The following is a 25,407-nucleotide window of genomic DNA, read 5'->3' as shown; positions in this document are numbered from 1 at the left end:
GCACATGGGCCCCCCAGTTGCCCTCCTTTATTTTGTCCATCTTAAAAATTGGAGCTAGGTACACAAGAGAGATTTTGTTTATTGTTGTTGGCAATAAGAACGCCATCTGTATATAGAGGATGAAAATCCTCTTGAACATCAGGCGATCTTGTTCATTTTCAACACCAATACTCATCATCTCATCGGTTAGATTCTTTAGAGTCTTTCCCTGGAATCTTCTAAAAATTTGTTTGTTCTCTTCAGAAAGTTTCTTATAACTGACTTTCTTAGGAAATAGATCTCATACAAAAACAATTTACACTGCAAATCACTTGAAATACACCCAAAGATCACTCATATACACCCAAATATCACTCATATACACCTATATTTATTTCTTGATTACATGATAGCAGAATAAGATATTATGAAGAATGGAAGTATAGAGGTTTTCTGTAATCAGTTACCTGATGCATTGAGGCCAAGCGCAGCCCCTATTGTGCTGGGTTTAACTTTAAAGGAACCGTAGCTTGTTTCGAGTGTGTTTTTTCCTAATTTAAAGGAGTTAGCCAACTCCTTTAATAGTTTGTGATGCACCCTCAATGGCGGGATGTGCATCAGTCCACCAAAACCTAATTCCCATAGCTTGTTTCGAGTGTGTTTTTCCCTAATTTAAAGGAGTTACCCAACTCCTTTAATAGTTTGTGATGCACCCTCAATGGCGGGATGTGCATCAGTCCACCAAAACCTAATTCCCGAACAATTGCTTTCTTTGCCTCGCTCATATTTTCAAATTTTTCACTCAGTAATCTGGTGGCATACTTCAAGTCTTTGGTTTGCTGTAAAAAAAAAAACCAAAATTAGAGTCATTTAAATAACATATATTTGTATTAGGATTGATTTGTTCTAAGGCATATATTTGTGCTTACATTGTATTTTTTTCACCTTGGTTCTTGGTTGCCATTTTTACTGCAATGAAAAAGAGATACTGTCAATAGATGAAAAAATACACCCAAATATCAGTCAGATACACCCAAATATCAGCCACATACACCCAAATCCAGTCCTATAAATATTTTATTCTTTCAATTAAACGAAATTAAATGAGTTCAAAATAATATCCAACTCAACCAAACATATATAAAATGACATTATAAGGTCAAGCACAATTAGAACAGTACCAGTGAGACTTCAATAATGTTAATATATATATATATATATATATATATATATATATATATATATATATATATATATCAGTCCTATACACCTCTACATTTTCTTGGATTACATGACATTATATGAGTTCAGAAAGATATTTAAGTTCAAAATGCCACTAGAAGCAACAGTCGCATTCCAAGTCCGACATATACACCCAAAAATCTGCCATATACACCCAACAATCTGCCATATACACCCAAAAATCATTTAGAAGAGGAAGAGTCTTTCATATAAACATGCACAAACCTACTTAAAAACATGTAAATATGCACAAAAAATATGTACCAAAATAGATCAAAACACACATTAAAGCATTCACTAGAAGTACGTAAAATAATGTAAACTAAGAACAGTTTCATCAGAACAGTAATATGAGATCTAAACCAAGAACAGTCAAACAGAGAGAGAAATACTGACGATATAGTGCTTCGATTTCGAAATAAAAAATAGAAATGTGAAAAACCTAGAAGAACAGTAAAACAGTACCTTGTATAATGTTTGTTCGTTTTTTTTTTTTTTTGTATTTTTTATAGAGATTTGAATGATTCCTTCTTGATTTCTTCTACTTTTCGCCAGAAGTTGGACGATTTCTTCAGAGCTTTGTTTTGTTTCGAACTTGGCTTGAATCTCGAGGGTATTGATTGAGGAAGAAGAGGAAGAGTTTTTCATTATGAGCGCGCTTTGGAAAAACGAAACGTTTGAGTAAGGCACGTGGTTTTTACGTTCGAGTGTGGTGAGTGTGGTGTGCGTCATTTTTGTTAGGTTTGGGCCAACTTGTAAAACTTGTAACTCAAAAAGGCTTGTATGTGTAGCAGGCCTGTTATTATATTTGAGCATGTCACTCATTAAACCTTAAAGCCCAAATAAAAAATATCTAATTTTATTCTCATTTAATTTCAAATCAATTTGACTTATTCAATTTATCATATATAACAATAAATAAGATCAATGTTATATAATTCATTTAATTTAAAATAACATAATTTGTGATTATAATTAATATATGTATTGCCTAGAAACTCATTAGAAAATTAAATAATTTTCCAAAAATCTCTTACTTAGGCTATACATATGTTCTTTTTTAAGATAATCACATCTTATAAATTTTATGTGTGCCTCTGAATGCTATTTTCCTTATTACTTTAACAATCTGGTCTGTCTCATATATTAGTTATGGAATTATCGCAGCTTTTATCACATTAGTGTCACGATGAAACCACGATGATCACCATACTAATTAATATACTCAACGACATAGATCAAATTTGGATAAGAAAATTCAGAAATCACACACGAAAATGATCTCATGCATGCTTATTTTCAACTGGTCCAACTTTAATAACTTTATGAAATTATGAGCCAGAGTGAAAACAAAACTAAATACTTTATTTCTGCAGAAATATCTCTATTCGTAAATTTGTCTAAATAATATGAACATCTAAATGCATACTCCTACTGAAATAATATATCATAAAATGATATGACATTCATATGAATAGTATTCACATAAAAGACCTTAAGTGTTTATTTTTTACTAACCAAATATACATGCATTTGTGGAGTTTGTGCTAAGTTGTTCACAAGACACTTAAATACTCTAAACTCTCTTGTTTAACAAAAATTTAAAATATTAGACTACTAATACATTATCACAAAATAACTCATGTGGTCTTTCAAATTTATTTTTTATAATTTGTGACAAGTATTCATAATCACCAAAATAGATGCCTTCAAAAGGTGTTTTATATTGAATTACTTTAATAGAAAGAGTAATAAGTGTCTTTTTAATACCTTTTCAAAGAACGCTTTCAATAAATATATGAATATACATGCAATGGATCAAAATTGCCTTGACATCCAACAAAATCAGAATCTAAATACCAAATTATCTTTAACTTTAGTTTCTAACTTCATATGTGTGAACATATAATATTTTGCTCTAACAAGACTTATTTGTCTACTATGCCAAAGATACTAATAAAGTACACAAATAATTGTAAGTGTACAAATTTGTTATCTATTAGATTACTGTTGAAACATAATAAAATTTATGCACTTTTGAGTTTTATAACTTTTTGAGACACCTAATGAGACAATATTTGTCTCCTTTAGAGTTGAGTATATAACATTATTTACAATTTTGCATACCGCTGAAATACAAGAATAATAAAAAATATATTTATTCCCACTGAACTGATATAAGTCATCAATTACATTTATCTCAAAATGTCATATGAGATAATAATTAATTTGACGAAATATAGGTTACCAATGACATAAAATCTTTCTTTTTCTAATTGAAAAAAAAAATTATTTAAAAAAATAGACTAACATTGGCAGATATAATTTTAAAACAAAATAATATATTTACATAAGCTACATATTATATAAATAAAATTCATATAATGGTGGGTCTATCACAAATATCCAGTACAACATTAATATTTAGTTTTTGGATAGAGATATTAATTTGTAAGTGATATTTCTAATACGGTAATCAAACATTGATAATAAATTGTCAAACAATAAGTCTGTCTTTGGATAAACTTATTGTTCACATGGAACCAAATAAGTATCATATATTTATTACCACAAATGCATATGTAATTTGGCCAAGTACAGAACTTTCTTTGGGCCGATCTGTACTCGCTTAAATTATGCACACATAAATTTATTTAGTGCGGTTTACCAAATAGTCTCAACAAAATTCTGTCAAACAATAAGCCTATCTTTACATTGACTCATTGTTCATATAAAACTTGAGAATTATACTTATTTATTATCGCATATATTTTCTATTAATTGGCCAAACACCAACTTTCTTTTGGGTCGATTAGTGGTTGCATAATTAAATAGAAAATAAACATAAGGTTCAATTTTATTATTTGGCCAAACAACAAACTTTCTTTGGGCCGATTATTGTTTGCATAAATAATAAACATCAATTTATTCTTAACTAACTACCTAAATATATAAATATCATTGATATACATATGTAACAATATTCACCATATTGGCCGACCAATATTCACATGAATTATATATCACCATATTTTTAATGTTCCAAAATAAATCTGTTTTCACAGAAAAGGCTACTTTAATAGCATAATGTTCAATCAACTTATTTCAAAACTAAACCTTATAAAATATATGAGTATAATATGATTCAAAAATTGTTACTAATTTTCTTATGCAACAAATCCAAAATGCTTATATAGCACAAAAAAATAAAATAAAACAATAAGACACAATATATAATAATTTCATAATCTTATAAATCTATTTATTAATTATTAATTTCTTTGTTTAACACAAAAATTAAATCCACAACAAAAAAAATTCAAACAGCAAAAAAGTCACAATAATTCTTAAAAATTAATCATAAATTAATATTCATACCATATATCATGTATTTTTATCTAGAATAAATATTCATGTCATAGACAATGATATATACAAAATGGAAATTTTCTTATCATTAATCACGTACAGTACAAACCAGAAGTGATTCATGTTTATCATGAATTCCAAACCTTAAAAAAGGACAAAAACAGAACAATACGTGTTCAATGCAAATATAGCGACATTAAATTATCCAAACTCATGAAGCCAAGCTCTTTTACCATGTAGACTTGAGCCCCTTTTTTTTTAATTTGGGATATGCGTGTTGCATTAATTATTCAAAAAAATTGAATTCTTTTATGGTAATAAAACAATATTAACACCATCGGTAAGTTCAGAGTATATTGCTTTATTAACAAAAAAATTGTACATACTCTTAATTTTTTATTATTCAAATATTATTAATGTGTACATATGACTTGGTCAAATATAAATTTTCTTTTGGATCGATTAATATTTGCATAAATTACATACACAATGATCTTTATATCCAATGCTCTCCTAATAGGGTTCCTAATGTGCTCTGCTAGGGTTTCTATAGCGCTCTATTAGAGTTCTTCCTTCTTTTTTTAATCAATTTCACCCAACATATATAACTTTTCTTCCTTTCTTCCACCCCATTCATTCTCATCTAAATCTATTATCTTATCTATATTCTAATTTCATCCAAAGTCTTCGTGTTTTTACAATGAGTACCCAAAGAAAGACCCAACACCCTCATCGACATGATAGTGAAAGTGATGACGATGACTTGATCGTTTTGGCTAATGAGGATATTTCTAAAGGTATTCACGCATGCCACAAAAGTCTCTCGGGTAGAATATTTGCTGACCGCCCTTTCTCCATTGGTACTATAGAGAATGCCCTCTATGCCATATGGAACAAACCTAAAGGTTTTAGAGTTGTTGAAAACGCCACTAACCAGTTTCAACTCTTCTTTGATCTAGAAACTGATGTTATTCGGATAGAACAAGGCGCTCCTTGGCTATTTAAAAACTACATTCTGCATGTCCGTAGATGGAACCAATTTGGTGAACCTAAATGCAATGTGATCTCTACCTTCTCTGTATGGTCTCAATTTTGGGGTCTGCATGAGCAATTTAAAATGTTGGAGGTAGGCCGAAAACTTGGAGGGAGTATAGGTGCAATCAGTGAAGTTGATCTTTTTGAAATTAAAGGTAGAGAGGCGCGTATTCTGAAGGCTAGAGTGGAAATCAATGGAGAAAAAAGATTAAGGACTGCCTGAAACTAGTTGATCCTGAGCAAAAACTAACGGAGATAGGAATCAGATATGAAAGAATCGGTGTTTTCTATACCTACTGTGCTCATTTGGGACAAGATTCAAAAACCTGCCAAATTTTTATTGAGGATACAGCCCAGAACAGACTCAAGGAAGATAGAATTGGAGAATGGGTAAGGGCAGACTAGGTAGGCAGACGATTGGAAGGAAAGGAGAAGCTGGTAATGCAAATAAATCCAGTGCAGATAAGACACAATCATAGCCGAGGAAGAAGCCTCCTCCGTCATGGCTACTCGATAGCTTCTCTAGTCTAAGCATGCAGGGTAACCAGAAAAAATTGAAGGAAAAACGAGATTTAAGCTTGAGGAAGGAAACAATGGGGGATTCGGATGAAATAGAGAGTGCCACGGCTGATATATCTCTCCCTAAGACATTAATTGCTATATCCTCTCCAATGAACATTTCAAATCAAGTTGCTGCCACCAATACAAAAGTAAAACAAGGAGGAAGGAGCCATAAATTAAAAATTTTGGCACGTGAGTCTTTCGCAAGAAGTAAGCGGAGGAGTGGAGGTAAGGAGAATGTTGAAAATATGAAGAAAATATGTCTTGAGGAGTACTCTAATGATGCTATGATGGTGGAGGGTGCCAGCCTTCAAATGGCACCCATGGAGCCATGAAGCTACTCGTTTGGAATTGTCGGGGTTTGGGGAAACTCTTGACAATCCACAATTTAAAAGGGATTTGTAAATCCCATTCTCCCGAGGTTGTTTTTCTCTGCGAAACCAAAAACCAACCTCGACAAGTGGAAGCAAAGCTTAAATCTTGCGGTTTCAAAGATTGGTTCATTATGGTTCCATCAGGAGTTGCTGGTGGCCTTGCTTTGGCATGGAAGGAGAGATGCAATGTTCAGATTATTAGTTATGACAGCTTTTACATTGTGCCCTCGATGGTGGAAGTCACTACAAGAATATGGCCGATTAGCTACCACAATAAGAGTCGTAAAATCATTGCTAATCTGACGCAAAATATAATTTGTGATGGATTAGCTACCACCTAGCAACTAATGCTTTCCTCGCTAATTACAAGTCGCAGATCAGTGAGGCAAACACAGTAGTCGCTAATTCATCGGAAAAATTTTTAGCTACCGAATAGATAGTCATAAATCCATCACTAAAGTATTAGCATACACCTTTCAAATGGATACATCCATCGATACTGCATAGGTCCTCCAACCTTAGCTTCATAGGGGATGTGGATAACTAAATGCTCCATCACATTAATGAAAGCTGGCGAAAAATTTTTTTTCTAGCTTACAAACCGTTTCAATAATGGAAACTGTTCCGAGGGTTATCTGAAACTGTAGGTCGATCTCGGACGAGATCTTCTATGTTGGTTGGAGATGACGTGTCCGACTTGTGGGTGATGGCCGGAGCTGTCGTGTTCGACTTGTTGAACTGGCAATGCTGCTGATCCTTTGTCACCGGAGGGTGGTGGTACCTGCAAGGGACTCCGATGCTTAAGTTAGCAAGGGTATTAAACAGGTTTTTAGTAGAATCAGAGTATGAGTTATACTTGGGTGCTCCAGTGTATTTATAGTAGTGTGGAGTGACCTTTCTGGAGATAAGATAGTTATCTTATCTTATCTTTGAGCGAAGTCATCTTATCTTTAAGGGGAACCGCCTTTATCTTTCTGGGCTTTGGCTGCCTTTAGATTGGGTTGTGTTCCTTCGTTTGGGCCTGCTTTGGGCTCCTATGGTGATTTGGCCGATCTCTTTGAAAAGAGGTCGTAATGGGCCAACCTTCTAAGAGGTCGGTCATGGGCCAACCTTCTAAGAGGTCGGCCAACCCGGCCCTTTATAGCTCGAACCGATGTATGAGCAGAAACCTTAGTCTTTCAATGAAAACATGACTGTCGTAACTCTTCATCCATATATCTTCCCATCCGCTAGATTAACACATCATGAAATATTTGATGCATAACCATCAGGAAATTTTAATTGCTTTATCCACTTACATACTATCTTCCTTTGTTGAGAATCTAAGACATATGTGGCTTTTGGTTTTTCATAATTTCCATTCTCAAATACCAACTCCAAGTTAGGGCGTTTGCATATTAGCTTCAAATCTTCTCTTGCATTCGCGTTGTCTTTTGTCTTGCCCTTTACGTTCATAACAGTGTTAAAGATATTGTCAAAAATATTTTTCAATATGCATTATGTCTAAATTATGTCTTATCAAATTAGTTGACCAATAAGGCAACTCCGAAAATATACTTTTTCTCACCCAATTATGAATGGTACCAAAGTCACCTTTTTTTCCTCTCGAATTAGCCCTAAAGTTAGCTTCCTCGAGTTTGTCCAACTCGTTTAAGATGTCAACTCCACTCATTCGTTTCGGTGGAAAAGAGTTTTCCACGGTTGACTTTTTAAAAGAGTACCGATCACGACGAAATGCATGACCAACAGGCAAGTGCTGTTGATAACAATCAAACCAGCAGGGTTTAGCGCTGTGTTGTAGTAGAAAAGATTTAATGTTCTTCATAAAAATTGGACAAGAAAGTCGACCGTGAGTGCTCCAACCAGGCAACATTCCATAAGCTGGAAAATCGTTTATAGTCCACAATAATGCTGCCTTCATGTTAAAATTTTTCTTTTGCCATGCATCGTAAGTAGTAACACCATTGTCCCACAAAACTTTTAACTCGTTAATCAATGGTCTAAGATAAACATCTAATCTTTTTTCGGGAGACATCGGTCTAGGGATCAAAAGACTGAGGAATATGTATTCTCTTCTCATGCACATACTTTGAGGAAGATTGTAAGGTGTGACAAATACAGGCAAACATGAGTATGGAGTCTTCGAGCCAGAAAATGGATTAAAACCATCAGTGCAAAGTCCAAGCCTAACATTTCTAGATTCTTGGGCAAATAGTTCATGGGTGGCATCAAATTGTTTCCAAGCATCAGCATCAGCCGGATGTGTGATAACCGATTCATCGTGGTGTACTCCATCCACATGCCACTTTATATATTGCGCAGTAGTTTTAGACTAAACAAACGTTGAAGCCTTGGAGTAATAGGAAAATATCTCAATATTGAGTATGGCACATCCCTACTGGTATTAACTGTATCCCCTGCCTTTGGCTTAAATCGTGGGTGTCCACACATTGTGCAGGCTACATAACTAGTCTTATCACTTGTTTCTTTATAATATAGCATGTAGTGATTAGAACAAGCATCAATTTTCTCATATCCTAATCCCAATTCTTGAATCATTGTCTTTGACCGGTAGAAATCTTCTGGCAACTTCTCTGATTCTGGGAGCATGCTCTTGATTATGGCAACCATTCAATTATAACAGCTCTCACTCATGTTGAATTCTGATTTCAAGTTCACTAGCTGGGTTACAGCTGACAATATTGTATGCTTGGTGCAGCCATCCCAGAAAGGTTCGTCAGCACTCCTCAGCAACTTATAAAACTTCGACGCTGATGGATTTGGATCCTCTTCTAAACCTTCCATTACATTTAAGTTATCACCTGCAGCATCAATAACCATGTCTACATATGGATTTGTATTCTCTTCTTCATGTTCTTGGGTAACATTTGTTGCATCCTGTTCAACACATCTTTCCTCACCATGAGCAGTCCAGTTTGTGTACCTCTCCATAAACCCACGATCACACAAATGCTTTTTGACCCAAAATATTTCATCCCTAATCCTGTTCTTACATTTTGTGGATGGACAAAGAATGCGACCTAAACTATCAATGAATGTCAGGTTTCTTTCTACAAAATCTACGAATTCCACAACACCTTTCTTAAATTCCTCGCTTAGATGACCAGGGCAATCTTGCCTTCGTGACATCCAACTCCTATAAGGCGCCATGATTATCTGGACTAAGATTTCATTTTAGTTGTAATACCAATGTTTAACGTGTATATAAATGACATAGTCTTGTGTATTTTTTCCTTAAATTTAATTAATATATTTTTATTCACATTCACATTAAATAACCCCTTCTACAAGTCATAAAGTAACAAACTTAATCTCATGCAAAGATAATATAAATAACCCTTTCAATTTGAAAATAAAGATATAAATCATAAAAGATAATATACAAAGCTTGAAGGAAATTGTAATAAACAATTTGAAGCATTAGAAACACCAAAAACAATTGGGTATCATTAATCTCATGTCAAGAACTTCAAATCATGAGGTTAAAAAATATGGAGATATATCGGGTTTAATAAACTAAATATCAATTATATCTTTTAATACAATAAGAACCTAACAGATTAACAGAACTACCATAACAGCAAGAAAAGAGAAACTTAAAATTCATGACAATATGAAGCAAGACAACAAAAAACTTAAGTTCAATCAGTAAAGAATTCAGTTAGAGAGAAAGTAAATTTAAGTGATCATTTCATTTCAGAACACCAACAAATTCAAGGTTCCAGTAACAAATTTTAGCAACACATTCAACTTTCAACGAAAATTCAACCTTCAACAACAAAATCAAATTGCATTCAAGTTCAATCCGTAACAAATTCTTTCAGCAATGAACAAATTTAAGTAATCATTTTGGAATAGCAACCAATTCAAAGTTCTAGTAACAAATTTCAACAACATATTCGACTTTCAACAACAAAATCAAAGTGCATTCAAGTTCAATCAGTAACAAATTACTTCAGCAATGAACATATTTAAGTGATCATTTCAGAACAGCAACAAATTCAAAGGTTTCAGAAACAAATATCAGCAACAAATTTAACTTTCAACGACATCATCAAAGTACATTGATGAATTACAGCAACACAACTAAAACAAAAAGAAAGGAAAAATTAATTGGAACTGACCAAATCGGGTTGCGCGTAGGAAGCTGACGGCGAGGCTCAAAGTAAGACGACGAATGAAGACCCGCCCACCGAGACCTGCTACCTCTGCTGTCGGCGATGACTTGCGCAGGGAAGGCGTGCTTCTGAGTACAAGAAGATGACGAGATAGAGAGTCTCGGGACCTGCTGCTTCTTCCGCGGCTGGGTGTGAGACGGTGAGAGTGAAGAAAGCTGACCAACTGGCGGCGACGACTGAACTTGAGGGAGAGAGTGGTGTGAGCGAGGTAAGAGAGCTTGACGAAGAGAGTGGCAAGAGTAAGACCCAGGGGAAGAGAGACGTTGAGGTTCTTTCAGATCGGGATGGGGTAGGAACGATTAAAAATTAATTTTTATGTTTTTTAAATCTTAAATTTGAGATAAAGAATAATAATTTTGTAAATAATAAATTATTAATAAATAAAGAATAAAAATAAAAATAAAAATTTTATGAGTTATTTAATTTTTTTAATGTATAGGATAATAAAATTTGAATTAATTTAAGTATAATACTAAAATTATTACGATATTATTATAACAATTAAGATAAAAAAATTATAAATATTTTTAAATTTGTTTATTTTTTTAATCTTATTTAATTTGAAGCGGATATAAAAAATTAAATTCAAAGAATTTTTTTCTCGTATAATTTTAATTGCTAAAATTTTTTTCTTTTAGTTTTATATTTAATATCTTAAATCATCTTTAGTTTTATTATTTTTTTAAATTTTTTAATTTTTATTTTTATTATTTTTTTACCATTCTCCATACACATATATATCATTATTTTTTTCATTAAGTATAAAAAAGATAGAAAAGAGTACTACATGTACTCAGTAGAATAAAGAAAAAGACAACAAGAATAGAAGTTATGTATAAAATAAAAAAGGTAACTGTAAGAACAAAGAAGAAAAATTAACTGATAATTATATTTTTGACCAATTTTTAAGATGCTAGTTATATTAATCAGAGACAATAATAGTTATACATGTATAAACAATGATAAGAGAAAATGATAGTGTTTAATATGATGAGATGATATAATAAAAATAAAAATTAATAATTTTTAAAAATAATAAAATTAAAAAAATGATTTCGATAAGATTTTTTATCTATTAGAATTATGGATGGAAATAAAGAATGATTTCGATGTAAATTTATTAATTTGCTTCTAATTAAACAAGATTGAGAAAATAAATAAATTTAATAATATTTATAAATAACTAATCTTTATATAATATTAGTAAGTGTTTATATTCATTTTATTACACATAATAACAACAAAATATTTTTTAATCTTGTTTTTCATTTAAATTTATTTATTTTATACAATTTACATGTTAATAACTGATGGTATTTTTTTATAATTTATTTTTAATTATTAAAACTAAATTTATAATTTTTAAATAAAAATATAAAATTAATTTCTTAAACTCAATAGAAAAGCGGCTGAACAGACATGTGAGCCGCTAGTTAAAATAGTAAGGGAATAAGGACTAACGTGTTTCCTCACAAATTAGTAGCAACATAAAATAAGTGAGAAAAGTTTATCAGTTGATAAGTGGTTGCTAATTCCTCACTAAATAAGCTATTGATTAGTGACTCAATTGCGATCAATTACTTCTAACATTTTCTTGGTTAGCTTTGGATTTGTTACGACTCTGCGATGGATTTCCAACGAGATTAGTGAGTAGTTTGCTACAAATTAGGTAGGATATTGCTTTTGCTTTGCAACAATATTGCCGTTGCCAAGTCACTCACTAAATTAAACTTGCGACAACTTAGCGACAAATATATTTCGCCCGCTAATCAGCGACTTGAAATCAGCGAATGAAGTGTGTCAGTTGTTAAACGGTCACAAATCTCTCACTACTTAGGTCCTAGGCACTCAATATCCGTATTTTCACTTTGGGGACTAATTAGCAAGGAACAATTTCCTAGCTGAATAATTTATCCGTTGCGACGAGTTAGCGACGACTATTTTTTGTCGCTATCCTAATTTTAAATTTTTACAATATTATGCGACAAATTAGCGAGAAACTAGTTGCTCGCTAAAAATAAAATTCTTAGTGACAAATTAGCTAGAAATTTGTCCATCGTAGAATGTATTTCAAGTCTTTGTGACGGATTAGCTAGTAACATTGTTCCTCACTAATTAGCCTTTTTCCCACAAAGTTTATTTAGCGACAAACTAGCGTGTGAACTGTTTCTCGCTAATTGTGTCTCAAAACACTTGCGACGGAATAGTGACAATAATATCCCTCGCTATTTTATTTTTATTCAATTGAACCCCTAAGTGACTGATTTCCTAGAACATTGTCACTCGCTAATTAATTTGTGACAAATTAGCGAGGAAATTTTTCCCGCTCTTTTTTTAGCCACAAAAGTCAATCTACGAGAAACAAACTTACTCGTAAATCTCTTGCTAATCAGTCGCTTTTCTCAAGTTCGGGTATTTTGTGACCGCTCATTAATTTTGTCGTTAGTGCGTCACTAATTCCTCGCAAGTTAGTGACGGATTAGTGACAAAAAATATTTCTCGCAAAAATTCGTCGCTAATTTGTCAAATTCTTGTAGTGAGTAGGCACTAATGTTTCTTGGGATATTATTGGAGTTCATTTGACCTCTCATGATCAATGTAGGCGGATACAGTGTGAGGCTCTTCAACCTATTATTGAAGCATTTCAAGGACGAGTGATAATCATGGGTGATTTTAATGCTATTTCTAACCAGAAAGAAAAGGTGGGCAGGGGAGTGAAGTCAGCAGCTTCTATCGAAGCCTTTAATTCGTTTATTGATGACAGCTCTCTAATGGATATTGGAATGGTAGGCAGACCATTTACATGGTCAAATCGGAGGTCTAGTCTAGATTTAATTCAGTAACGGCTTGACCGTGTGCTGGTTGGTTCTTAGTGGCAGCAACTATTTCCTAATATTATTGTTCTTCGGCTTTCTGAATCAAGTTCTGATCATGCTCCTCTTCTCACTGATTTAAGTCCGAAAACAGAGAGAACTAAATGGCAATTTAAATTTCAAGAACGGTGGTGTTCTAATCATGAGGTAAGACAGATTGTGAATGAGACATGGAGGGAGAGAATAGAAGGCAGCCCCATGTTTATTTTATTTCAAAAATTGAAGAAGTGTCGACACAGTCTTGTCTTATGGCATCAATCTAATAGAACAAACTCTAAAGAGAAAATTGATTCTCTTCAATCTCAATTAGAGGAGCTTCAGGCAGCAGGGGTCCATGGAGGTAATATCATCTCAGATTTAGAAAGCAAACTAGAAGAGGCTCTCCATAATGAAGAATTATATTGGAAGGAGAAGTCTAGGGTCAAATGGCTTTAGGCAGGAGATCAAAATACTAGTTACTTTCACCAGAAATTTCGTAACCGCACTCCTCAGAATAAAATACGGCACTTGACCGGAAACCATGGCAAATTACTTTCTTCAAATGCTGATATAGCGGCAGTGGCTGAATCTTATTTTAGACATATTTTTTCCTCCTCTTATCACAATGATCCAAGCCCACTATTCATTGACTTCGAGCCTAAGGTTACAGCTTCCATGAACTGAAGGCTTAGACGTCCGGTTACTATAGAGGAAGTCAAAAGGGCTACTTTCAGGGTTCAACCTCAAAGTGCCCCAAGAGATTATGGGATAACAGCTAAATTCTTTCAACATTACTGGGACATCGTCAGTGGTGATGTGTTTCGGGCAGTTAACGGGTTCTTTACGAGAGGTCGCATATTGAAAAGTTTCAACCACACACAAATTTGTCTGATCCCAAAAGTCCCAGATGCTAAAGATATGTCCCGGGTGAGACCAATTAGCCTTTCTTCTATAGTTTATAAAATTATTTCTAAAGTCATAGTTCACAGACTTTAAGGAATGATGCATAAACTTATTAGCCCTTCTCAGAGTGCTTTTATTAAAGGCCGAATGATCTCTGATAATATCTTAATTGCCCATGAATGTATGCATTACCTCAAGAACAAAAAACAAGGTTTGGAACATGATATGGCCCTCAAATTGGATATGAGTAAGGCCTATGACAGAGTAGAGTGGAACTTTTGTGGTTTATGTTGGAGAAAATAGGATTTGATCCCCTTTGGATTATTTGGATTCGTGAACTAGTGACGACTATTTCTTATTCTGTGATTGTGGAAGGACATCCCTATAGTTTTTTCAAACACAAAGAGGTCTCTGCCAAGGAGATCCTCTTTCTCCCTATCTTTTCTTATTTTATGCAGAATGTCTCTCTTTCTTGCTACATAAAGTAGAACAAAACAGTCTCATTGAGGGCATTCAGATTAATAGGCGTTGTCCTAAGGTCAATCATCTTTTATTTGCAGACGACTCTATTCTTTTTTGTAAGGCTAATTCAACTCTTTGTGGAATTATCCTTGATTTATTAATTACGTACGAGTGCTTCAACAGTTAGAAAGTTAATCTTGGTAAGTCTGCAGTTTTTTTCAGTCATAACACTCTTCTGACTCTCGCGCTCGTCTAACTGCCTCCTTAAACATTTCATAAATAGGAGCTCAAGATAAATATCTTGAGCTACCATCTGTTGTTAATAGATCAAAGAGAGCCACTTTTAACATGGTTAACGAGAAGGTACAGAAAAGAATTCAAGGTTGGAAGCGTAACCTATTGTCTGCTGGGGGAAGATTAGTTTTATTAAAGGCAATTGGGGAGGCCATTCCGATTTACACTCTCTCCTGCTTCAGATTACTGGTGCACGAAATTGTGATCATCAATGGCGCCAACAACTTGGTATGCACAATTGTAATCTCAACTCTTTATCACAACTTCGCACAACTAACCAGCAAGTGCACTGGGTCGTCCAAGTAATAAACCTTACGTGAGTAAGGGTCGATCCCACGGAGATTGTCGGCTTGAAGCAAGCTATGGTCACCTTGCAAATCTCAGTCAGGCGGATTCAAATGGTTATGGAGATTTTATAATTAAAAGATAAATAAAACATAAAATAAAGATAGAGGTACTTATGTAATTCATTGGTGAGAATTTCAGATAAGCGTATAGAGATGCTTTTGTTCCTCCTGAACCTCTGCTTTCCTGCTGTCTTCATCCAATCATTCATACTCCTTTCTATGGCAAGCTGTATGTTAGGCATCACCGTTGTCAATGGCTACATCCTGTCCTCTCAGTGAAAATGGTCCAATGCACTGTCACTGCATGGCTAATCATCTGTCGGTTCTCAATCATACTGGAATAGGATTTACTATCCTTTTGCGTCTGTCACTACGCCCAGCACTCGCGAGTTTGAAGCTCGTCACAGCCATTCCTTCCTAGATCCTACTCGGAATACCACAGACAAGGTTTAGACTTTCCGGATCTCATGAATAGCCGTCCATGGGTTCTAACTTATACCACGAAGACTCTGATTAAGGAATCTCAGAGATACTCATTCAATCTAAGGTAGAACGGAAGTGGTTGTTAGGCACGCGTTCATAGGGAATGATGATGAGTGTCACGATCATCACATTCATATTGAGGTGCGAATGAATATCTTAGAATAAGAATAAGCTTGAATTGAATAGAAAAACAATAGTACTTTGTATTAATTCATGAGGAACAGCAGAGCTCCATACCTTAATCTATGGTGTGTAGAAACTCTACCGTTGAAAATACATAAGAACAAGGTCTAAGCATGGCCGAGAGGCCAGCCCTCCTAAACGTGATCAAAGGATCCGAAAATGAACTAAAGATCATAAGATCATAAGATGTCTAATACAATAGTATAAGGTCCTATTTATATCAGACTAGTTACTAGGTTTACAGAAAATAGTAAATGGTGCAGAAATCCACTTCCAGGGCCCACTTGGTGTGTGCTTGGGTTGAGCATTGAAGCTTTCATGTGTAGAGGTCTTCCTTGGAGTTGAACGCCAGTTTGTAACCTGTTTCTGGTATTTAACTCCACTTTGCAACCTGTTTCTGGCGTTTGACTCCAGAATAGGGCAGGGAGCTGGCGTTGAACGCCAGTTTGCGTCATCTAAACTCGGGCAAAGATGGACTATTATATATTTCTGGAAAGCCCTGGATGTCTACTTTCCAACTCAATTGAGAGCGCGCCATTTGAAGTTCTGTAGCTCCAGAAAATCCATTTCGAGTGCAGGGAGGTCAGAATCCAACAGCATCTGCAGTCCTTTGTTAGCCTCTGAATCTGATTTTTGCTCAGGTCTCTCAATTTCAGCCAGAAAATACCTGAAATCACAGAAAAATACACAAACTCATAGTAAAGTCTAGAAATGTGATTTTTAATTAAAAACTAATAAAAATATAATAAAAACTAACTAAATCATACTAAAAACATACTAAAAACAATGCCAAAAAGCGTATCAATTATCCGCTAATCACAACACCAAACTTAAATTGTTGCTTGTCCCCAAGCAACTGAAAATCAAATAGGATAAAAAGAAGAGAATATACTATAAATTCCAAAATATCAATGAAACTTAGCTCCAATCAGATGAGCGGGACTAGTAGATTTTTGCCTCTTGAATAGTTTTGGCATCTCACTTTATCCATTGAAGTTCAGAATGATTGACATCTATAGGAACTCAGAGTTCAGATAGTGTTATTGATTCTCCTAGTTCAGTATGTTGATTCTTGAACACAGCTACTTTATGAGTCTTGGCCGTGGCCCTAAGCACTTTGTTTTCCAGTATTACCACCGGATACATAAATGCCACAGACACATAACTGGGTGAACCTTTTCAGATTGTGACTCAACTTTGCTAAAGTCCCCAATTAGAGGTGTCCAGGCTTCTTAAGCACACTCTTATTTTTGCTTTGGACCTCGACTTTAACCGCTCAGTCTCAAGTTTTCACTTGACACCTACACACCACAAGCACATGGTTAGGGACAGCTTGGTTTAGCCGCTTAGGCCAAGATCTTATTCCTTTAGGCCCTCCTATCCACTGATGCTCAAAACCTTAGATCCTTTTTATTACCCTTGCCTTTTGGTTTTAAGGGCTACTGGCTTTTTCTGCTTGCTTTTCTTTTTCTTTCTTTCTCTTTTTTTTTTCTTTTTTTTTTCTGCAAGCTTTTGTATTCACTGCTTTTTCTTGTTTCAAGAATCATTTTTATGATTTTTCAGATCATCAAATAACATTTCTCCTTTTTCTTTATTCTTCAAGAGCCAACATATTTAACATTCTTAAACATCAAATTCAAAAGACATATGCACTGTTCAAGCATTCATTCAGAAAACAAAAAGTATTGTCGCCACATCAAAATAATTAAACTAGTTTCAAGGATGAATTCGAAACCATGTACTTCTTGTTCTTTTGTAATTAAAACAGTTTTCATTTAAGAGAGGTGATGGATTCATAGGACATTCACAACTTTAAGGCATAGATACTTAAACACTAATGATCATGTAATAAAGACACAAACATAAATAAAACATAAGGCTCAAAAACCGAAAAACAGGTAAATAAGAGCAAGGAGAATAAGGAATGGCTCCACCTTAGTGAGGGTGGCGTCTTCCTCTTCTTGAAGAACCAATGGTGCTTTTGAGCTCCTCTATGTCTCTTCCTTGTCTTTGTTGCTCCTCCCTCATAGCTCTTTGATCTTCTCTAATTTCATGGAGGATGATGGAGTGCTCTTGATGCTCCATCCTTAGTTGTCCCATGTTGGAACTTAATTCTCCTAGGGAGGTGTTAATTTGCTCCCAAAAATTCTTTGGAGGAAAGTGCATCTGAGGTATCTCAGGAATTTCATGGTGAGGAATTTCCTCATGCTCTTGTTGAGGTCCATGATCTCTTATTTGCTCCATCCTTTTCTTAGTGATGGGCTTGTCCTCATCAATGAGGATATCTCCCTCTATGTCAATCCCAGCCGAATTGCATAGAAGGCAGATGAGGTGAGGAAAGGCTAATCTTGCCAAAGTGGAGGAATTGTCAGCCACCTTGTAGTATAATCTCATAAACCTCCACTTCCTCCCCAATCATGATACTATGGATCATGATGGCCCGGTCTACAGTAACTTCAGACCGGTTGCTAGGGGGAATGATTGAGCATTGAATGAACTCCAACCATCCTCTAGCTACAGGCTTAAGGTCCAGACTTCTCAGTTGGACTGGTTTGCCTTTTGAGTCAATCTTCCATTGAGCTCCTTCCACACATATGTCCATGAAGACTTGGTCCAACCTTTGATCAAATTTGACCCTTCTTGTGTAGGGGCGTGCGTTTTCTTCCATCATTGGCAAGTTGAACGCCAGCCTTACATTTTCCGGACTGAAATCTAAGTATTTCCTCCGAACCATTGTAAGCCAATGCTTTGGATTCGGGTTCACATTTTGATCATGGTTCCTAGTGATCCATGCGTTTGCATAGAACTCTTGAATCATTAGGATCCCGACTTGTTGAATGGGTTTAGTGAGGATTGACGTTAGGATTTTTGCCAGTAAAGAATGTCGTAAAAACAGTCGCGTTGTAGATATAGTCTCTAAACCAACAAAAATCCCTTCGTACAAACGTTTTGGTTGTCACAAGTAACAAAACCCTTTAAAAATTGTTAACCGAGTATTCAAACCTCGGGTCGTCTTCTCAAGGAACTGCGAGGGAGTATGTTCTTATTATTGGCTATAAAGATTGTAATCGGGGTTTAGAAGATGAGAAGCAAGTAATTTAAATGACAAGTAAAGTAAATGGCAATTAAAATAAATAAATACTGTAAAGCAGACTTTTGGCAAGGTAAGAGAAATTGGAGGTCCAACGTAGTTATCTCTCCCAACTATAATGAAAGTTGAATCTAAACTCCACTTGGTCAACCTTTACTGAAGCAAAGGAGAGTCAAGGGACTAATTAAATTGACCTTTGAATCCTATTTATTTCCTAAGAAAAGGTTGGGATTACTTAAGTTCAGCTCAATTAGCAAGATAACGATTATCAATTATGTTGAGTTTAATAACTGTTGAGTTACTGAATTCTTAACCAGAACCAAAAAGGGGAAAAAGTAAAATTGATAGAATAATAAAAATATCCTTAGATGGGAAGCAATGGTAACTTAAATCAAAGAGAACAATCATAAACTGAAAATACCTCAATTATCATTAATTCAAATAACAGTCTGTAACATGGAAGAATTCATAGATCCAATTATAAAGGTAAATAGCCAACTCAGATATTGAAATAAATAAATAAAGTGAAAGGGAAGTTTAAAACAAAGAAATATAAAACCTGGATTGAGAGTCACTCTTAAAATAAGAAGAAATCCTAAATCCTAAGAGAGAGAGAGAGAGAAGATCTCCCTCTCAACTAAATCTAAATCATTGAAAAGTAAAAATATGTGAGCCCTCTTTGAATGGGTGCATTCCCACACTTTATAACCTCTGGTATATGCTGTCTGTACTTGGATCTGGGCCAAAAAGGGCTTCAGAAATCGCTGGGGGCGCATTCTGTAAATTCTGATACGTGGCCTCTGTCACACGTCCGCGTGGGTCACGCGGTCGCGTCATTCGGAGCTTTTCCTTGCCACGCGGTCGTGTCAGTCATGCGGCCGCGTCGCTGCTGATTCGTCCTTCGGACGCGATCGCGTCATCCATGCGATCACGTGGATACCAGTTTCCTTAAAGCTCCGTTTTGCTTTCTCCTTCCTATTTTGTATGCTTCCTTTTCCATCCTTTAAGTCATTCTGCCTTAGAAAATCTGAAACTACTCAACACACTAATCACGGCATCGAATGGAAATAAAGGTAATTAAAATAATTAATTTTTTAAAGCTTAGGAAACATGTTTTTCACAATATGACATAATAAGGAAGGGAAAGTAAAACCATGCAATTAATGTGAATAAGCAGGTGAAGGATTGTATAAATCACTCAAATTAAGCACAAAAGAACTCATGAAATATGGGTTTATCAACCTCCCCACACTTAAACACTAGCATGTCCTCATGCTAAATCCAAGGTAAATAATTAAGGTTAAAGTGATGGAATGTCATGCAATGCAACCTAATTTAAATGCAACTACCTAAATGAATGATGCATCATGCAACTCTAATTTATTCACTCATATATAAAGCTTACATGTAGTCAAGTTAATTCACATTCTCAAGGAGTCATGTATATATATAGCCAACCCTTAAATAATAAAGCATTTTAGCAAATGAGATGGGAAAGAAAACATTTGTACAAACTTGCAAAACAATTAGTAAATTTAAGCATTGATATATGTTGATGAGTTATTGAACCCTCACTGGATTTTGTGTTTACTCTCTAGTCACTCAGTGTTTATTGGGTTTATTCACTCTATTTTTCTTTTTATTCTTAATTTCTATAGCTTTGTTTTTCATCTAACCAATCAACAATTATAGAATATAATCATACCAAAAAGTCATGAGGTCTTTAATTGAGGTTGTAATGGGGTCAAGGTAAAGGTAAGGATTTATGTATAGGGTCAAGTGAGCTAATAAGTGAATCCTTAATTAGACTAAGATCTCACCTAACATACATATTTAGTAAAATAAAACCTTTTTACCTATTTTCCCATATTATCCCACTTATTGTTACATGCTCATGTTTCACTTTTTATTTTTATCCCATGTGCATTGTTTTTATTTTGCATTGGGGAATTTCTTTTGTATCCCCCTTTATTTAGATGCTGAAAAATAACTTTCTCTTTTTTTTTTAATGCACATGGTAATTAAATTACTTAGATTTTCTCATGAGCATGCTTTCCAAATTTATTTTATTTCTTTTAACTTCTCTACTTTTTTGTTTCTATCATCCATGTTTCCAAAAGGTTTTCCACATTTAACTCTATTCATGATTTTCTATCTTAAGCTAACCAAGGATTCACTTGGGATTTTCTTTTGTTTTTCTGCTTAAGGCTAGTAATTTGGCTAAATAGAATAAAGGGGTTTTAAAAGGCTCAAGGGGGCTAACAAGGGTGATGTAAAAGGTAGGCTAATTTGGGGTGAGTGAGCTAAAATCAAATGATGGCCTCAATCATTCTCTTGGCATGTATCTATTCTATAATTGGACATATAGATTAAAGCAAAGTAAAGAACATCAGAATAAAAAGAAATGAAACACACAGAAATAAAATTATGGTTTGAATGCAACCATATAATTTAAGCTCAAGACTCACAGGCTGTGTGTTCTCTAACTCAAGCATCATATATCATTTATATATTGTATGCAGGTTTAGTTAAAAGTTCCCATTATTCTCATAAAAAAATTATTTAGGGTAGCTGTTAAAGTTTTAATGTTCCTCCTTGATGAAATGTTGTCAGCTTAACTACATCATGTAATGCTATATATAAGGTTTGTGGATTTAAATCTGTTATGTTCAATTTCCTAGCTTACTTCCTTCTTATATTTTTCTATTTAAACTATACTATCTTATGCTAAAAAGGGTAAGCTATACTAATTAATCCACTAATAAATCAGAATTGCAAACTAAACTAAATAACTAAAATAAACTAAATGGCTAAAATGTGAACTAAAGATGCAAAATACAGAAAATAGAGTAAAAATACATAAAAGCAATGTATAAGTACTCAGAAAATAACAGTAAAAAAATACAGAAAAATATCCAAAATAAAAGAAAAAGTATGTAGTGGTTCACTAAAATAAACGCCAAAGATGGCGACCTCCCCACACTTAAAAAGGAAGCATCATCCTCAATGCTCAATCAAGCCGGGTGTGAAGGAGTGTCATCACTGGGAGGGATGGTAGCTGGAGTCTCGGTGGTGGTGGTGGGCTGAGGGTCTGGCTGCTGTGGAGGAGGTGCTGACTGGATTGGGATCTCAAGATCCGTAGCCTCAATCTGATGTGGGACAGCTGCCTGTGGTGCGGCTGGTGCTGTCTCCTGGGGATGGGTCTCTGCCTCGGGTGCATCCGCCTCCTCCTCAGATGCCTCGGATGGTGTGTCGGGCTCGGAGGGGATGTCACCGGAGCGTATCATCAGCTTTAGGTGCTCATAGCGTCGCTTGTTGCGATGCTCTATCTGGTCAAGTCGTCGAAACAAGCGGTGCACCAGATGATAGACGGGCTTTGTGGCAGGTGGAGGTGCAGTGGTGGTAGCAGGGGTAGGTGGTGCAGCAGTGGAGGAAGAGGGTCCAGCTGACGGTGGGGCTGATTCATCAGTAGCAGTGAATGGTGGTGGTCTGTGGCCCAAGGATAAGAAGTTCCGGCTGTGCGGAATGATCTTCCTGCAACCCGCCGCTGGTGGTCTCTCATCGGCAGCCTCCCATGGCACGTCAGCTCGACGGCCAAGCTGTGTAACTAGATATGGAAAGGGGAGGGTGCCTCGGACGTGGACCCTGGCCATATAGTGCCGAATGAAACGTGGCAGATAAAGGTCCTTACCTTCCAGCACACACCAAAGGAGGGTGATCATAGCAGCCGGGATCTCCGTCTCGTGAGTACTCGGCATCACATAATTACTCAAGATCTGATGCCATAACCGAGCCTCATCGTTTAAGTATGCTCTCTTGATCCCTCTAGGCATGGTAGTGTCCTGACCCATCTCCCAAGGAACAGTCGGGTCGAGAGCTATCCGTGCCTTCACGGCATCCCAATCAAACTGCATCTGACGCATGTCCTCCTCAGCCTATGAATAACCATCAGGCTGATCGGACTTGGCTGGGAGCCGGAGAATGTCCTCTAAGGCCTCTTCAGTGACCAGAATTTGTTTTCCTCTCAGGTTCACTGCATCTAGGGTAGTGAGATAGTAGTTGCAGTAGAATTCCCGGACCCAAGATGAATTGACCTCTGTCAGTGTTCTTTCCAAAAAGAACCAGCCCCTTTGCTTGAATTGCTCAGTGGTGTACTGCTGGAGTGCTTCTGGAATCTTCAGAGTTCGCTCCAGGTATAGATTTCTGGAGTTTGCAAAAGCCGGGTACTTCAGCTTACAGTACCGGTTTGCAAATTTTATAGGGTCATTCGCAGGGAGCAGCTGGTCAGCTTTTTCCTGCTGTGTGAAGTTCTTCTCCTGCCATGAAGAATCGTGCATTAGAGCAATGATGGACTGGGAGGAATCTCCTCTCTTGCGCTTGCCAGTAGCCTTGCCTTTTCCTTTCCTTTGTGAGGTAGACATCTTGAAAAACAGAAAATCAGGATATGGATAAAAATAGGAAAGCAATTAGGCAATTAAACAAAGGAAACTCAAAGCAGCAAGGGAGAAATAGAATAAGGAAAATGAGTAAATGAAATGTGATTGAATTTATGTTAAATGGAAAAATAAACAATATGCCATGGTCAGAAAGTTAGGGGAAAGTGAAAATAAACAGAAAAGAGATCAAAAGGGTTAGTATGGTTAGAATTTGAAAAAGAAATTAGTAAATTAAAATTAGTGAGTTAGTAAAGTGCGGGTTAAAGTAAGTGGCATAGAAAAATTCCATATAACAAGGATTCACAGGTAAGAATAGAAGTACTCATAATCGAACAAGGAAAACAGGGTGATGCTGATTCGAATAGAAATAGAGAAAGCAAAAATTGGAATCAGTGAATCACAAATGCAGTTTATGAACCAGGAAATCAAAGAGGATAAGAATGTCTGCCATAGCATTCATGAAATGGTTTGGGTAAAGCAGAGTAAAACAGAGTTCAGAAATGCCAAACCAAAACAAGAATGAAAACAATTTACAAAAAATTTGGGCAGCATTCCGGCTAAAATTGGATTGTTCCGGAAAATAAACAGCAATCATAGCAGTTCATATGAATTAAAAACTTGCTACAGTTACCAGTAATGAATAGAAATAGGAAAATTTGGAGTAACAAGCAGCAATTGCAAGAAATCATAACATATGAATGAGGTCACAGGAACAGCAGAATTGTAGTTAGGATAAAACATAAACAGGAACAGTGCAAGTAAACAGACCTAGATCCACTAACCAGAGCCGAAGCTACCTAACAACCTAAAAATCCACTACAGCATGCATATCTATCTATCCTAATGATGAACAGAAACGGAAAAAATTATAGAAAAATGACGAACGGATAAAAGGGGATTGCGTTTTGCGGAACCTGGTAGGCGGGAGGGGTGGAACGGGGAAGAAGGCGGCTGCGGCGGCGTCCAGCGCGGTGGCGGGGCACGGTGTCGCAGTGGCGGCTGATGGGGGGGCAGTGGCGGATAGAGGGTTTAGGGTTAGTGATAGAAGAAGGGGGTTTGCGGGTGGGTGGCGGAGAGAGGGGGGAAGCGCGGCTGGGTGGCCGGCGGTGGGGGGCAGTGGTCGCGGAGGCAGTGGTGGAGAGGGGAGGAGAGAGGAAGAAGGGAGGGGAGGGGGTTGCGACGGCGGCGTCCGACGTGGCGACGGCGGCGTCCGACGTGGCGACGGCGTTTGGGTGGTGGCGCAGTGGCGGCTGGGTGGTGTTGGGTGGTGGTTGGAGGGAGAGGAAGCAGAGAGGGAGAAGAGGGTTGGGGGTGGGGGAGCTTCGCGACTGATAGGGTTCGCGTGGCTGGGGGGGTTATATTTTCGAATCCACGCGGCCGCATGGGACACGCGGTCGCGTGGTTGGGGTGAAAATGGGAGTGACGTGATCGCGTGGGGCGCGCGATCGCATGAGAGGGGGAAAGAAGGGTGACGCGATCGCGTGGGTCGCGCGATCGCGTCGCCGGAATTCGTGCTAAACGCACGACTCCAGCGCCGTTTTAGCGCAACTCTCTGTCTCCTTTTGGGGTGATGTGCAATCCATGCGACGCGATCGCG

At 36.2% G+C, this 25,407-nt stretch overlaps 1 protein-coding gene and 1 pseudogene across 1 annotated transcript; one reads left to right on the top strand and one right to left on the bottom strand.

The window, feature by feature from the left end:
• The first annotated feature begins 5,290 nt into the window (after positions 1-5,290).
• On the top strand, positions 5,291-5,848 carry LOC148547468 (uncharacterized). Its single transcript, XM_088495453.1, has one exon. It carries the CDS (start codon positions 5,291-5,293, stop codon positions 5,846-5,848), a length of 558 nt encoding a protein of 185 aa, XP_088351579.1.
• A 1,850-nt stretch (positions 5,849-7,698) lies between these two features.
• LOC107610730 (uncharacterized) lies at positions 7,699-9,731 on the bottom strand (annotated as a pseudogene).
• Positions 9,732-25,407: the final 15,676 nt, after the last annotated feature.

Source organism: Arachis ipaensis, chromosome B8, assembly GCF_059453495.1.
Source record: "Arachis ipaensis isolate K30076 ecotype BB chromosome B8, ASM5945349v1, whole genome shotgun sequence".
Taxonomy (NCBI): Eukaryota; Viridiplantae; Streptophyta; class Magnoliopsida; order Fabales; family Fabaceae; genus Arachis; species Arachis ipaensis.
The sequence above is the reverse complement of the archived record's forward strand: the minus strand, read 5'-3'. Positions and strand labels throughout refer to the sequence as shown.